The sequence below is a fragment of the Talpa europaea genome, assembly GCF_964194135.1.
Source record: "Talpa europaea genome assembly, chromosome: 2".
NCBI lineage: Eukaryota > Metazoa > Chordata > Mammalia > Eulipotyphla > Talpidae > Talpa > Talpa europaea.
The window spans coordinates 89578869-89595323 of record NC_140068.1 but is presented as its reverse complement, the minus strand read 5'-3'; the positions used below and the strand labels follow the sequence as shown (position 1 = coordinate 89595323).

The following is a 16455-nucleotide window of genomic DNA, read 5'->3' as shown; positions in this document are numbered from 1 at the left end:
ATAACAATGACCAGCCATATAGAGGGCCTCAATGTTCATTCTGCCTGACGCACGAAGTGGTGAAGGGACTTCCCCAAGGAAACACCTGGATGGTGGAGCTGGGATCTGGAGCCCAGGCCACACAACCCAAGCCTGAGCCTCACACCCTACCATACTCTGAAGCGGAGTGTTGATTTTAAAATTTTGATTTTCCTAAACTTTTTATTCAAGTATAGGAGTCACACACAAAAAGTGCATGTACTTTAAAGGTTCCACTTGCTGAATTCTCACAAACTGAACACACCTGTATAACCAGCACGTGGGGTTAAATTTAAAGCACATTGTGCATTTCCAACAAACTAGACTTATTAATACTGGGCCTGATCCAGAGAATTTTTATGAGGAAACAAGTCACCTGGGACAGTAGGGGGCCCTGGATAGTGACTGACAATCTGGGGTGGAGGAGCTAGGGTCTGTGTTTGGGGAAGGTGTTGGCTCCTTGGAGGCAATGTCCATCTTCCCAACTCCCGCACCCATCCCCATCCCTTGGTGGCGGGTGAGGTCCAGCCCGCAGGCCCAGGTAAGCTGGTAAGAATGCAGCCGTCGCCAAGCCACGGCGCGGGCGCGTCCCGGTGACTCAACCCTTGCCAGGAAAGGGGAGTCCGCCCCGCGCTCCAGAGCTCCCAGACAGCAGTCGGATCGGGACTGGCTCCCGGGGCGCCAGGCCAGGCCCGGGCAGAAGGCAGCCCGCCCCGGGAGCGGGACCCCCTCCTCCCGGCCCGGGCCCCTTCTTCCGGCCGCAGTCACCTGGGCCCGCCGCGAGGGCTCGCCTGGCGCCGTGGGGGCCACGCAGTCCTGGCCCCGACGGCGCCGAGAGGACCCGCGATCCCCGTAAGTAGCGACTGAGGCGGGTGGGGAAGACCCAGGCGAGGCCGGAGTCCCTTGCTCGAACCCCCCGCTCCCAGCCCCCAGCTTCCAGCCGGAGCTGGAAGGCGGACTAGAAGAACTGGCCCGGCGCCGCAGCCGCCTCCCTAATTGCTCGCTGGCCCTGGCGGCGGAGCCCAGACGCGGCTTCGAGGCGGCCCGGGTCAAGTGTGGCCGAGACGCTGTCACCCCGAGGGCGGCGCCACCTGAGGGTCACCCCCACCCGCACCCCCGGCCCGCCCGGCCACACCCGGCGCTGCGGGCTCCGCGCCCTCCCCGGTTCTCGAACCCGGTCCCGGGGTCACGCTGAGAGAGGGTCTTAGAAACCCCCCCGACGGCCGGGGGAGGGGGCTCGTTCCCTCCCCCTCCGCCCGGAGGAGGGTCCCAACTCACAATTCCAGATGTGCGCCAAGCTCCCCCCTCTTTCTCTTTCCCCTCGAACCCGCAATTTCCAAGGCCTCGGGTTTCAGTCTGGGACCTTGAGGACAGACCCCGAGAACCTCTCTTGGCCTCCGAAGTTGGTTTTCTGACACAGATTCCCACGCGCAGCGGGCAGGGTGGGGGTCCGGGCAGCCCCGCGGCGCCGGAGGCCGCGTGTGGGAGCCGGTTTCCTCCGAGGGACGACTCTGGGGGTGAGCCGCGGTGGTCAGCCGGGCGTGGGTCACCGGCCCTAGCCCCAGCCGAGACCGAGAGGATGGGCCAAGCCTGCGGGGGGAACTCGGGCACTGCCATCTTGGGGGCGAGCTTTGGGGGCCACGACGATGCAGACAATCTGCCGGCGGTGGTTGGGGTCACAGTGGTCGCGCGCTCTCGTTCTCCTGATTTTTCCGCAAACTTTTGCAGAGTTTAGGGCTGGCGAAGGGAAACGTGCAGCCCCGCTCCACAGCCCGGGGGCGCGGGGCCTGGGGGCGGAGGGCTGGGGGCGGGGGTTTGGGGAGACTGGGGCCCAGCTCCGAAAGCGAGGAGGAAGCGGGCCGAGCCGGCTTCCTGTGGGGGCTCCGGCCGAGGCGCCCCGCGGACAGACGTGTCCGGCCAGAGGCGCGCGGGCCGGGCTGGGGGGAAAGGCACGGGGTGGGGGGGCGACGGGGCAGGCGAGGGGCGGGGAGAGGGTGGGCCGCGGAGGAGGGGTGGGAAGAGGCGAGCAGGGGAGGAGCGAGGGGGCTGGAGGGAGAAAAGGAAGAAGGAAGGGGGCGAGCCTGCGAGCTGGCGCCGGGATGGGGGGAAGCCGCGAGTGAGAGGGGAGGGGCGCGGCGAGCCCCGCGCAGCCAGTGGCCCCTCGGCGGGGCGCTCGCGGCAGGCGCGCATGGCCGGCCCTGCGCGGTGATCCGGGGGGCGAGAGAGTAGCGCGCAGCAAGCTCGAGTAAGTTCCTCGGTGACTGGGCTGGAAAGGGGGTAGGAGCGTATCTACCCCCCAAGTCCGGATTCCCCCCGAGTCCCCATTCCCTCGCACCGGCGCGGGGGGGGGCGGGGGGCGGGAGTTGTCCCCGCCGGCTGAGCCCTGTTTTCCGCAGGTCCCGGGCCGATGTCCCAGGTGAGTGGCCAGCGCCCCCCTCACTGCGACGCGCCCCATGGAGCCTCCAGCGCAGACCCGGGCCCAGGTAGGACCTGGGGTGGAGAGCCAGGCTGGCCCGGAGCTGGGCAGGCGGTCGGAAGTGGGAGGGGGGTCATTCTTGCCCCTGCTCAGACAGACTTGGGGAGACGGTTCCGGGGAGCTTGGCTAGCGAGGAGTCTGGGTATCCAGGACCTGGTCCAAGGCTGGGATGATGGGGACAGGGCCCCAACGGAGGTGGCTGCTGTGCCAAGTTGGCTCCAACTTTCCCCACTCCCAACACCAGACACACACACACACACACACACACACACACACACAGCAGTGTCTGTCTGTCCGCCTGGGATTTGTGTCCAGACCGTTTCTGCCCAGTGTGTAAATATTTATGGGGGCCTCAGGCGGGGGTAGGGGTGTCTGAGTTTTTCCTTCCCTTCCCCCAATTCAAGCAGAGCCCGGCGCTTCCCGAAAACTTTTGTCCTCTGCAAGCGGCAGCAGGACCCGGCCCCTCCCCTCCCTGCCATCTCGTCTCGCTCGCCTTCCTCCCCACCCGGGCCTGGTCAGTCCCCTCTGCTCCCACCCAGCAGCTCGCCTCCTCTCTCTCTCCCTCCCTGCTTCTCTCTCTCTATCCTCTTTCCCCCAGATCCCCCTCCCCCCACAAACAGCCCAGCCAAAGTGCCCACCACCCAAGTGAAATGCCCTTCCCCCAACTCTGAGGGTCTGGAGCCTCCCAGGGATTGCTTTGGAGCCTCCCAGCCCTGGGAGGGTTTGACTCCCTGAGAGAGGGTGTCAGGGCGAAGGCCCGGTGGCGATTTCTCCTCCATTCTTCTCCCCATTCAGAAGTGTAAGCTGGGTCCCCTGTGAAGACAAGTTCCAGGAGAGCCGGTAACATCGAGGATTTGTTCGGGAGCAGGGGGTGAAGTTGGGGAGCACAGGCCGGGATTCAGGACTTTAATGTCTGCTCCAGCTTACTCTCATTCTCCTGCCTTCCTCTCCCCTCCCCCGCTCTGCCTGCCTTGCTCCTCTTTCTCTGAACGATGACCATCTGGGCCTGGACCGCTGGCATTAACTCCCTGCACAGCCTGCGACAAGTACCTTCCCTTCTCAGCCTCAGTGTCCACATCTGCCCATTGGGCTGGTCTACCTGTTTGGAGGGGCCTGTCTCAGCACCCCGAGTCTACTGGATGTGGCTGCTGTTGTGGCCACCCAGGGTTGTGAGGTGCAAGAGGAGCCCCTAAACTAGAGTGAAGATAAAGGGGAGAAGCCTGGCCAGGGGCCAACACATAGATGAGACGAATGTGTCTGTTGTGCTTTTACAGCCACTCAGACTCACTGTGGGGGCTGCTGGAGTGGGGACTTCTGTGGAATAGGCTCTAAGATTTGGGCTCCTCCAGCACAGAAAGAGATCTAGAGCAGAGAACTGGAGGGGCTCTTTCTCTGTGTCTGGGAAACTTCTCGCTGCCTCCCAGCCTCTTTCTGGGCCTGCTGCTTCTTTCCCATCCTCCCACTTCCCTGCTTTCCTCCTGTTCTTATCCATTTCCTTGCTCACTCCTCTACCTCCTCCCAAGATCCCTTCCCCTTAGCGACCCATTCTGAGCCCCAACTGGGAGAGGAAGGAGTAAAAGTCCTGGGGCAGGGAACAAGGGCCTAGGTGGGCCACTGGGAGGGTTAAGCCCTAGGCTGTAACTTGAGGCCCCCAGTGCCCCAGCCCAGTGAGCCCCCTCCCCAGCCTGGGCTGGGCCAGACAATGTGGCTTTCATAACACAAGGAGGCCTTGGGAGAATGAGCCTGCTGCCCAGGAAGCCCAAACCGCAGGAGACCCAGCCAAAACCCCACAGACGCCTGAATCCAAGACCAGAATCCCCCACGCTCCCTGCTGAGCACTGACAGAACAGCAAGGCCCGGGTGCTGCCACTGGGGGCCCTGCTGAGAGGGCCAGGAGCAAGTCAGCCCCTCCCTCAGCTGCCCAAGACCTGGATAGGGTGCAAGGAGACCCAGGGCAGTTCTGGTGGGGGCACATGGCCCAGCCCCCACACCCATGGCTTCCATCGTGCCCGCCTCCCCACTCACCCCTGAGAGCCCCTGGAGCCTGGCTCCCTAACCCACAGCAGATTTCTGCCCAGTACTGGGGCGTCACATTCCTGCTCTTGGTTCTAAATTGAATTTCCTGGGGAATTGGAACCGTCAGAACTAAAATAAAACCAACCAACCCAGCCTAACTGGCCAGCTCAGACCCTCTCTAGTCCTCAGCCTAGAGGCCTGGGGCTGTGAGCAATGTGTGCAGGTGTGAGTCTAACAGGTCTGCTTTCTACTTTCTTGGGATTTGGGGCCAGACGCTACCCCAGTCTTCACTCTCTCCTCTCATTCTGTGGACTTAGGGCCACTCTGGGGCCACGGAGAGTCAGTTTGCTTCAGATTCAGGGCCCTTGTCCATTAATTAGATTGCAGGTATAGGCTGAGGCCTTGAACCCCAGGCCAAGAGAGACTGGAGCATGGGGTTCCAGGCACTACCCTCGGGCAGCTTGGGTCTGGCCCTTTTCCAGAGCTGGTCAGAGCTGCAAGGAGGAAGCTGACCCACTATCCACAAAGACACTGGAGAGGGCTGGGCCGAGGGGGCAGACATGGGCCTCTCTCCACTAGCCAGCGACCTGTTGGCTGAACCCCTATGGGCACTTTCCAGGCTTGGGGCCCCCCATTCCACCTGGAAGAGTTCTCCCTATTCCTTTGTGGTTCAGAAGCTCTCCTCAGCTTGGTGGGCAGCAGGCAGTGGGAGCCCACAGCATCCCTGCTGAGGCTGCAAGCATCTCAGCCTTACCCATGGGGCTGATGAATCTGAACACGATTTTTTTCACTCCCTCTTGGTGTTGTCTTCCCAGACCTTATCTTGTGTAAGGGATGAGAGTGTATCAGGGAAATGGGGAGTTGCCTTTCTGCATTTCCTCCTTGAGGATGGGGACCTTGAGGGAAGATATATAGAACAGGTGTCTTCTGCTAAGACCCCATGAGCTTGCAGGGTCCCCTGTGGCCTCTGGTCAGACAAAGCAGGTTTGAGCTGGATGAGCAGATGGTACTTCAGAGAGGACAGGGCTCAACCAGAGACTCCAGCCCCTCACTCACCCCCTTAGCAGGTGTCTTTATGTAAACCATGAGCTGCACTTTCACACAGCAGCCCTTGACCGTTGCTGGCCACCCTTCCCTTTGGCTCAGTCTGCATTTCTAGAACTTCCCTTGAACATCCCTCTGGGGGCTTCCGTTTAGGTATTCACCTCTCTGTGGCTGGTCGGCACAGTCTCACGGCCACAACAAGAAAGACTCTTCGGGTCTCTGGGTGGTTGAGCACCTGCACTCCACCTTCTGCTAGCAAGAGCTATTTCTTGGTCCAGTATCTGGGCCTGGGGCCAGGGCCTCTTGGCCAGGAAGAATCTCACCTGTAGACCAGATCTTGCTATCTCTTACTCCTTCTCACTGTGCTTCCACATCTGGGTGCTCAGCTGGGTTTCCTCTCTGCCCTCAGGGTTGCTCCCATAGGAGGGCATCTGCTGGGTCCCCTCTGCTGCCCCACCTGACTTGGGGCAGCGGGCTGCCCTGCGTTTCTAGGTCAAGATTGCTAGACTGGATAGTGTCTCCTCCCCCAGACTGTGCTCACCCACAGTGGCAGCTCTACTGCAGGAGGCCCTCCTCAGGATAGTCCATGCTCTTTCTACCTTGTTCTTCCCACCAGGTTCAAGGTCTCCAGCCCTGTAGGTGACTATTAAGAGAGGCTGCCTGGAGAGTGGTGACACTCGGGGAGGGGACCGGAGATGGGTAACAGTGTCCTAACCCTTCTTTCTCACCTTCCCCACTTGTACCCTGAGCACCCAGACAACTGCTGAGTTCCTTCTACTGCAGGACTGATAGCATCACCCCGTGCACCCCGGTAACCTCAGGAGAAAGCCTGGGAAGACCTGCTGTGCCCCAGCTGCCCTGTGGGTGCACCACCCTCAGTGCCTCCATATGGCCTGACATCTCCTTCCTTCACATGCAGCTGTGGGCTCTGGGGTCTGGGTTCCTGCTACTCTTCTCCAAATGTCCTTTCCCCCTTCTTTGTTGACATCGCTTCTCTGGGAAACGCCCTAAACATACACACACATACATGCACACCTCTAAGATAGGAACCTCTCGCCTCCACAGTTTATAGATGCCCCTTCTGGAAATCTTGCCCCTTAGTACCCATAAATGCCTGCCCCTGCCAGAGCAATGCTCAGATTGAGACCTGGTCTCTGTCATTTTGGTCTGGCCTGTGCTTGCCGTCCAGCTGAGTGCATCCCGCTGCTTAGGAAATGTGAGACCAAAAAGGGCTGAAGGGAGGGAGGGAGCTTAGCTTAGGAATGACCCTCTGCATGATGCTAAGGGCTCTGCTCAGCACCCCAAAGCATTTCATTTACTTTAGGAAACCCAGAGAGGTAAGCACTGGGACCCGCCTCACAACAAGGTAACTCAAGTTCAGCTAACCTGCTCAAGCTGGTAACTGATGGCAGCTGGGATCTCCCGGCTGCTGGCTCAGACCTTTACCTCCATAGCCAGGCTATGTCCTGTTCAGGGTCATGGCAAGATGCCTCTGGGGACCAGAGGCTGGAGCTGACTAGGCCCCTCCCTTCCTGTGAATTAGGATCCCAGCCCTGAGCCTCCTTCCTTAATGCCAACTTGGTCTTAGCCTCAAGAGTGATGTCTGAAGTGCTGTAGACCAAGCTGAGGTGCCATGTAGCAAGCAACATCCTTTTTCCTCCAGTGGCATTGCCCCTTACCTGCTCCCAGCCGTGTGGCCATCCAGAAGACATTGGAGTTCTCTCACTACCCCAGGCAGCAGAGGGGTGCTCATCAGGCCCACAGAGCAGATGGGCTTGGGGGAAACTACCTCTGCCTCCCAGAGCAGTAGGAGCCCTGAGGGGTTCCCAGCACTGTCTGCTGCCCTCGCCTCCTGCCCCAGCTCCTGTCTCCAGGCAGGGCCTGTGGTTTTCCCGGGGCGGGCACCGGCATGCCCACTCTGCCTGCACCCTTTGTGCTGCCCACTGGGGCCTCTGCCCTCCAGCCATGAGAGACCAGTGTCTTTGGAACAGGATTGCTGGGGGTTTCTGAAGGTCAGAGGTCACAGAGGGATGCTCAGTGCCCAGGAAGGCAAATGAGCCACTGGATGGCCCCCATGCTTCACATTAATTGACCCCGCTCGTTACTCTCTCCTCTGTTCTTGTTCTCTCTCTCTCTCTCTCTCTCTCTCTCTCTCTCGCTCTCTCTCTCTCTCTCTCACACACACACACATACACACACACACACACACACACAGGCATGCGCACATGCACAGTTGGAGACAGCTCAGATAAGGACACCACATGCAAGCCCCTCTGTTCTCTGGGGTTGATTCTGTTTCCAGGCCTAGTCTTTGTCTCTCTCCCTGGGTACATCTCACTCATGATCTCTTTGTGCGGTGGGGTGCAGTGGGCGTGCTTATCTTTTACTCCCTGGGTTCCCTGCTCTTTCTCTTCATCTTTCTCTGTCTCCCTCTCTACTACTCTCCTCCCCCTGTGCCCTTTTGGTCTCTGCATCTCTGAGTCTCTTGTTTCCATGTCTCCCCTGTTCCCAATGTGGCAGGGATGTGGTGCTGGGTACACCCTCTTGAGGCCCCTTTCATTCTGACTATATGGCCTGGAATCTGAAGACCCTCAGCCTGCACCCTGCACTCCATAATTGCCTGGCCTGGACCTTGACCCTGTGACCTCTGGCATCACCCTCCCTGCTCCCTGCACCACCCCCCAGGCCTTCCCACACCCTTGACTGAAAGTGCGGGACCTGGCCCTTTTCCACCTTCCTCCCCCACCTCCAACCCTCAGGACCTTGTTCCCCTGAGCCCCGGGGCCCTAGTCCTGGCTCCGGAGCTGCGGATTTGAAGGTGGCTCCATTTCTGCCTTCCGCCCACCCTGCACAGGGGCTGCGCCAGGCACTGTAATTACATGTGGCTGCGGTCTGCTCTTCCAGCCTGCTCCGCCGGGCTCCCTGTCTCTCTTCCTGCCCATAGCCCCTCCGCCTCAGACCTGCTTCTTCTCCTCACGTCCAGGTTTTTCTCACTCTTCCTCTTGCTGTCTTGCTCCCTCGCTGACCCATTTCTCCCTGTCTGCCTCCCTCCCATTCTGCAGGTAGTGCAGCTCCCTTCGCCCCCACTGACCCTGTCCTTATCGTCCTCTCCATCGCTGACTTTCACTCCTGCAGAGCCCCTCCTGTCCCAGGCTGTCTGTCACCGCCTCTGCGCCTCTCTCCTGCAGGGCCCAATCTCCACCTCTGATGCGCTATCTCTCCGCTCTCCCGCTCTCCCTTTCACGGCCCCCTCCTTTCTTTTCTCTTGCTGTCAGCTGCTGCCTGTCTCTCTCTCTCCATCGCTGACCCTCCATCTCTTCTCTCCGCATGGGGGCTTCTGCCTCTCTCTCCACTCCCTGTAATCCCACACATCTCCGGCCCCTCTCCCTGACACCACACACATGTGCACACACACTGGTTCATGCACACACCCTGGTTCATGCACACACCCTGGTTCACGCGCACACCCTGGTTCACGCGCACACCCTGGTTCACGCACACACCCTGGTTCACGCACACATCCTGATTTACTCACAAGTTGTGCTTTGGGAGCTTCTACTTTAGAATCTGACACTATTGCCAGAGAGGATGAGGGCTGGGTAACTGGTACAAAGAGACCAAGAGCAAGGGCCCTGGCATTCTGGGCTGTGGGGAGAGCATGGTGGCTGGGCAAATAGGACACCAGGAAAATATCCTGCGGTCATCTGCTTTTTCTCTAGCCCAGACCCCACCCCTCCCGCCTGGGCTGGAGGTAGTTGCAGAGTCCATCCACCCTGTGGAGGCAGAACTAGAGGAGGGCTCACTGGAGGAGGTGGCACCCCCCATGCCCCAAGGCAATGGCCCTGGGGCTCCCCAGGGCCCGGACATCACTGACCTCGATGTCACCACAGAAGCTGTGACACGTGAGTCCTAGGGGGCTGGGAGGTTGGGGTGGCAACATGTAAGGATGCATTGGGGGATTCCGTCTAGGTGGGCTGGCAGAAATGCAGTGGGTGCCCATGGGAGCCTAGCACGGGGCCAGGACCTCGAGGGTGGTAGCTTGGGCAGGGGAAAGCTGTGTGACAGGTCAGTGTCCTTCCCGTCTAGGAATACCTGCACATACAAAGTGGTCAGGATGAATGAGTGGGGACACTCTCCAGGCAATATGGGTCAGGACAGGAAAGCATGGGGCTCTATGAAAAGAGTTACCCCAGACTTCAGAGAGTAGGGTGCTGGGGGCCCTGTACTTTGGAGTATCTAGAGCAAAAAATAAAAAGAGAAATGCTCAGTTGCTGTGGACAGAAAGAAGCAAAATGCAGCTCCATTCCCAGGTTTGACTCAAAGTCTCCAGGGAGATCCCAGGAGGGAGAGAATTCTTCACCTTCACCATCAAGAGCAGGGGATGGGGCAGCCAGAATCCTCTTGTAATGACTAATAAGACCCACAAACTCTATAAACGCATGTGCACGTCCTAGTTTTCTTACCCTCCAAATCAGCATGTCGTGAGACAGCAGGATAGCAACTGCCAGGCCCATTTCACAGACAAGGAAACTGAGGCACAGACAACAGCTGACCCAGACGCAAGCTGGGAGCCAGGTCTCCTGACCCATTGCTCTCTCCCATGCCGCCTACCCAGCTGGCATGATCGAGCGGGAACCGCCTTCAGCCAGGGCATCTGGGGCTAAGTTGGACTCCCTGGAAGTCAGTTACTAAACCCTGCTAGTGCACTGCCCTCGGCCTCCTCCAGACACACCCACCAGCAGAATTGAGAGAAAGAGGTCAGTGCCCTGGCCACGAGGAGGGGCCCCGATGGGAGTTGGACAGTCGCTCCTTGTGTCTGTGGGCCCCGAGTATTTGCTCTGTGACTCAGCTCCCACGGCCACCCCATGGCTGTGGCCACAGGCGAGCTCTGTGTCTGCCCACACCTCCCAGGGCCCTTGGCTCACCACGCACTCCCACCCTCCGCCATGGTGCCTGCGTTTAGGCAGCAGGGCAGGGGGCACCTAAGCTGGCCAAGGAGTCGGCCCAATTACCCTCCATGGGGCCAAGAGGTGAGGGCAGGATGATTCAGGCCTGGCCACTTCCCATGGCCTTACCCCTGTTTACCCAGATGCAGGCACCAGCCACACCTCAGGGCCACATGCAGCCACTCCTGAGCCTGGCTTCCATCCTCCCCTGACGCCCCACTTGTCCCATCTCCTTTCTCCTCCTCTCCACCCCAACTCCTCCACCTCCCAGCTATGGAAGCTTTGGTAAAGCTTAACCTCTAGGCCAAAGTGTTTTCATCTGTGAAATGGGGCCAGGAATGCCACCTCTGTTGTGTTGCTCTTAGAACTTACTGTACACAAAGCCCTTCGCACTGTGCCTGCTAAGTGGTAACAACTCAAAACATGTAAGCTACTAATTAGAAGAGCAGTGATTGCTGTGATCGCAGTGGCTTATTTCCCAGGCCTATGGCTCCCAACTCCTACCCCTACTTGCCTGCCTCTCTGCCCTGTGAGTCCTAGCTTTTAGCCTCCAGGTTAGTGCCACCTCTGCCACTTATTGCCTCTGTGTCCTTGGACAAGTTACTGAACCTCTCTGGGACTCAGTTTCCTTGGATGTAAAAGGAGGCTACTGCCCTACAGAGATACATAGAGGATTCAGTGAGAAGAGAAGCAGCGTGTCAGGTGCTGAGAGCAGGGGCTGGCATACGGTAAGTGCCATGTCGGGACCAGCACCATTACGAGAAGACTCAGCCCCTCAGCTAGGGAAACGCTGAGGCCACCTTCCTGTCTCCTCACCTCCAGCTTCCCCACCCCCTCCCCAGATATCTCCTCCTGCCAGCCACAATTCAAACACAGATGATAGGCCTGGAAGAAATTGGGGTCCAGAACCCAGGCCTGAGGGCCTGATGAGCCCCTATTTACAGAGGTCCTCAGAGCCAGAGAGGGCCCTTCCCAGGAGTCAGGGGCCCTGAGCAGCTGAAGTGTCCCGGAGCTCTCAGTCACCCCTTCTTGGTCCCTGACCCGCCAAAACATACACACCTGTTCTCGTCACTTGAGAACAGAACTGTGCTGTCCAGATGAGCAAATCTGAGGAAAGAGAAGGAAGGAGTTGGGTGTTTTCGGGCACCTTCAGGGCTAGCTCTCTGGCACCCCACTGATAAAGCTGGAGTTTGACCCTTCAGCCTTGGATAAGGACTCGGGGCTCCTAGCCTTGGGGATCTCCCTGCTGTCTTCCTTCCCTTCTCTCCCTTCTCACCCAGCTCACCAAGGGCCCTCACCAAGCTCTTCCTGCCTGTCGCCCTACAGAGGACAGCAGGGGTGAGGGAGCTGAGGCAGGAGTAGGAGATAGAGGGGCTGCAGTGAGGAGCCCCTGGATTCCAAGACCAGGGCGTTCATCTCCAAACAGATGTTTCCAATAAATCACCCAGTGCAGGAAGGGCAAAAACAGCTGGGGGCTTGGCAGAGGCTGAAGTGAAGATTAACTGCTTCACTGCTGTCCTCACCGACTCCAGCCTCACCATCCCTGTTACTCCACCCCACTACCGGCACCACCACGGCCCAAATCCCAGCGCTCCAAAAGCAGAATGGATTTCATGTGGCTAAGAAGCTGGGGTCTCAGATTTTGAGCTTCACCCCTTGCTTGGCACTTTTGTCTTTTCTAAATCTGAGACACAGGAATTGGACTCAACTTTGTTGCTATTTTAAGGTGTGCCTCTGGGCAAGTCAGTTCTGCTCTCTGGCCTCAGTTTCCCCATCTGAAGAATACAAATCTGGCTAGGACACCCATGGAATATCTAAGAACCACGCAGGCAGGATTAGTGCTCTGGGAGGCTGTATGGCGCCCACCCTTCCTTTTTTTTTTTAAAAAAAAGATTTATTTATTTATGCATACAAGAGCTGGGGTACAGACCAGAGGCGTGACAGGGGGTGAGAGGATTCACCAGAGACAGAGTGGGGAGCAGAACAGGTGGATCTCCTGAAATACACTGCTGAGGGGAGCAGCAGGTGAGATAGGAGAGGTCTGCTGTGCCATGTGGGTAGCTCCCTGGCCGGGGATTGAATTTGTGCTGCAGTGGCTGCAGATAGCTTCATAGTGCTGCATCTTAACCCCTTGTGCCACCAGGGAGGCCCACGCCCACCCTTTCTCCATCAATTCTTCTCATCTCTCTAGGCCAGCCTCAGGGGAACCCCTTGGGCTGCACCCCACTACTGGCGAATGGCTCTGGCCACTCCTCAGAGCTGGGCAGTGCCAAGCGGGCGGGGAACGGTGCCCTGGGGGGCCCCAAGGCCCACCGGAAGTTGCAGACACACCCATCTCTCGCCAGCCAGGGCAGCAAGAAGAGCAAAGGCAGCACCAAGTCGGCTGCCTCCCAGATTCCTCTGCAGGCACAGGAAGGTAAGCCCCCACCGCCCCCCCCCTCACAGAGCAGGGGATAAGGGGACCAGGAGCAGCATTTCCACTAGGTTACTGCCTAGACGTGCAGAGTGGAGACTCCAGGTCACTGGATCTGAAGTTCTGGCTGGAGCTCAGGAGCCTGGGTTTTAACAACCACTCTCAAATCAGAGAACCTTGAAGAGTGCATACATTGGGTAAAGTGAGGCATGTCTGCACTGTCAAAGCCAACCCCTTCCCACCCCTGCTCCCCAGTTGCTATAATAAGGAATGGTACCCTCTGGACAGATCCAGTTTAAGCCACCCCATTTCTGCACGCGGACGTTTCTTCGAGGAGTGGACCATCTGTTTAGTGAGAGCTTAAGAACACTTAGCAGATAAAATGATGCATATCAGATGCTTAGTTGGGGATGGGCCGGGGGCTGTGAGGTACAATGCGAGGTCAGAGGACCCAGATGCACCACCACTGTTTCTGCTTCACAAGGTCCTCTGTGGGGCCACCTGGTAGCTCCCCAACCTCCCGGGCTTCCATCCAGCATAGGCTAGCAGCTGCCCGTAGCTCAGTGATGCTTGACCTTCACTCCAAAATTTCTAAGTGATTGCTGTCCATGCTGGACTCTGGCCTGGTCATCTGCAAATAGGATTCAGTGCACACATCTGCTCAGGATGTGTTCGTGAGCCTGTAAAAGAGCTTCTGCCCAACATCTTATTACTGCAGGGGTATTCATTCACTTAAATGTACTGGGCAGCCGCTGTGTGCTGTGTCCCGGCTGTGTGCTGGGGACCCATTCCATGACCTCATGAAACTCTCATGACTAAGACAAACAGGTCATCACCATACAGTGTGATAAATACAGTGATGTGCAGCAGGGGTTTGTGCAAACTCGGGGGGGCCACGCACATAAGCCCAGGATGGGAAGCTGCCTGGGAAGGCTCTGGAGATATCTGAGCAAGCCTTAAAGGAAGCATCTAGCAAGGGGGACATGAGCACAGAGGGGAGAAGTTGCTAATGAGGCTAGATTATGATGGTCTAAGTAATGAATGGTGGGAGGTGAGACTCCAAGCAGGCAGAGGCTGGGAAAGAGGAGGCTTGGAAACCATGCAGAGACATAGACTTTATCTGAAGGGCAATAGGGAGCCATTGAAGGGGGTTTAGCAAGGTAAAGACCTCATCAGATTTGCATTTGAGAAACAATTCCCCTTCTAACCAGGTTGTCGATAGATCGCCAGGGTTCTAGCTAGGCAAGACCTCAGTCCCACCGCCCAGGGATAGGGTGGGAGAGTCAGACCCTCTCTGCCAGTGTGAGACTTCCAAAGGACCAGCAGCCTTGTGCCAGAGACACACCGGGTCAGGGGCCATGACACTCTACCCCAAGGCCTGGCCCCTGGCCAAGGTGCCAGCTCAGCATCCAGGCAGCACGCTGAGGGCTTAAGTATAGACTTTAGAGCCAACTCCCCAGCCCCACCACTCATCAGCTGGTGCCCAAGGCAAAGCTCATGCTTTAATTCACTAAACATTTATTTCCTCAGCACCTACAAAGTACTAGGCACCTTTTCAGGGACTTGGGATGTATCAGTGACCAAAAGAGATAATGATTCTGGCCTCTGGGGACACTTAACACTTTTTTTAAAAAAGGTTTATTTATTTATGCATACAAGAGCTGGGGTGCAGGCCAGCAGTGTGGAGAGGGGCGGTGAGAGGATTCACCAGAGACAGTGTGGGGAGCAGAACAGGCAGATCTACTGAAATACACTGCTGAGGGGAGCAGCGGACGAGACAGGAGAGGTCAGCTCCCTGGCCGGCCGGGGATTGAACTCGTGCTGCAGTGGCTGCGGACAGCTTTATTGAGCTGAGACTTAATCCCTTGAGCCACCAGGGAGGCCCCCAGAAGCTTACACTTTAGTAGGAGGAGAGAACCGTGTATTATACTGGAAAGTGATACGTCTGGTGGCGCACAAGCAAAACAGGCCACGCTGGGCAAAGAGATAGGAGTGCTGGCATGGGGTGGGCAGTGGCAGTACCCAGGGTGCTTGTAGAAAGCCTCCCTATGAGGAGACATTCAGGCATAGAAAGAGGCGAGGGAGTGAGACATGGGTGTGTCTTGGGCAAGAGTGTCCCTGATGGGGAGATCCGTGCCCTGGACCAGGGATAGTGGAGGCCAGCGTGACTACAGCAGAGTCATGAGGGAGAGCAGCAGAGTTGGGGAGCAGTGCCCAAGTGGGATCACTGAACACTTTAGCTTTAACTCTGGGCAAGATGGAAACCATGGGGGAGTTCTGAGTCCAGGAGGGATGGAATCTGATGGGAGTTTTTCGAGGATCCCTCTGGCCAGGATGTGGGGAGATTTGTTGCTTGGGGAGTAAGTGAAGGAGGATCAAAAACAAGGAGGCCAGGGAGGAGCAACTGCAGGTGGGAGAAGAGCAGGTGGCAAGCTATTTTGAAGTGACTTCTCTGTGCCTCAGTTTCTTCATCTGTAGATGGGGCTGATAGTAGCTGGCATGGTTGCAAGTTTAAATGAGTTTCATTTATGCCCAATACTCAAAACAGAGCCTGGAACTTGTCATCACTTGGTGTGCTTGTCAAATAAATGACTAAGGGGGGGAGAAGTTAAGAGCAGGATCTCAGGAGCCAGGCTGCCTGGGCTCAGTCAGGCCACTTTTGGCGTAGGTGTGTGTAATTATCCGTGCCTCGGGGTCATCACCTGTAAAGTGGGGCTCCTCACAGCCCCCCCTTCAAGGAGCTGCGTTAGGGTGGCATGAGCTTCCTCACTGCGAACACTGCACGCCCAGCACTCCCACCGCCCCTGCAGTGCTGGGTCCTGCCTGGCGCCTCAGCTCTCTGCTCTCTCTGCCTTCCCGGCCTGCAGACTGCTGCGTCCACTGCATCCTGTCCTGCCTCTTCTGCGAGTTCCTGACGCTGTGCAACATTGTCCTGGACTGTGCCACCTGTGGCTCCTGCAGCTCCGAGGACTCCTGCCTCTGCTGTTGCTGCTGCGGCTCCGGCGAGTGCGCTGACTGCGACCTGCCCTGCGACCTGGACTGCGGCATCCTGGACGCCTGCTGCGAGTCAGCCGACTGCCTGGAGATCTGCATGGAGTGCTGCGGGCTCTGCTTCTCCTCCTGACCCTCCGAGGCTGGCTGGCGGCGGAGTCCTGCCAGCCTCACACAAGGCTGGATCACCCCTCCCCCGCCCTCTCCCAACCCCACCTCACTGCCTTCTCTGAACCCCCACCCGCTGAGAAGGGGCCACTCCGGGGCCACCTCAGCCACAGGAGCAGGGCCCACTGCAGACAGCCTGTCGTCCTCGCTGGTTACCAGGACACACCGCTCCCACCGCCCAGCTGCCTGGGCTGCCGAACACTGTGAAAGTTGGGGGAGGCGAGGGGGAAGTGGGAGGCAGGACGCAGGGCTGGGCGCTTCTCTACCTCTCACTGCTCCTGGGCCTGTCTCCCCCGACACCCCGGCTTAGAGGATAGCAAAATGTGAAGAGACACCCACCCCCCACTCACCCAAGCCCCTCCACTGTCTCCCTCCCCGGGCTC

The 16455-nt window shown here is 58.2% G+C and overlaps 1 protein-coding gene across 3 annotated transcripts; it reads left to right on the top strand.

Moving 5' to 3' along the window:
• Nucleotides 1–2425: 2425 nt before the first annotated feature.
• MDFI (MyoD family inhibitor) lies at nucleotides 2426–16037 on the top strand (the record flags this gene model as incomplete). 3 transcript variants are annotated; one of them, XM_084228879.1, is made up of 4 exons in its annotated part: nucleotides 2426–2501; nucleotides 9274–9456; nucleotides 12692–12916; nucleotides 15781–16037. In XM_084228879.1, 4 exons carry the CDS (start codon nucleotides 2426–2428, stop codon nucleotides 16035–16037), a joined length of 741 nt encoding a protein of 246 aa, XP_084085005.1. The 3 variants fall into 3 exon arrangements, with proteins under 3 accessions (XP_084085005.1, XP_084085004.1, XP_084085006.1); XM_084228878.1 differs by having other exon boundaries at nucleotides 2426–2555; XM_084228880.1 differs by lacking the exon at nucleotides 9274–9456.
• Between the last annotated feature and the right edge of the window lie 418 nt (nucleotides 16038–16455).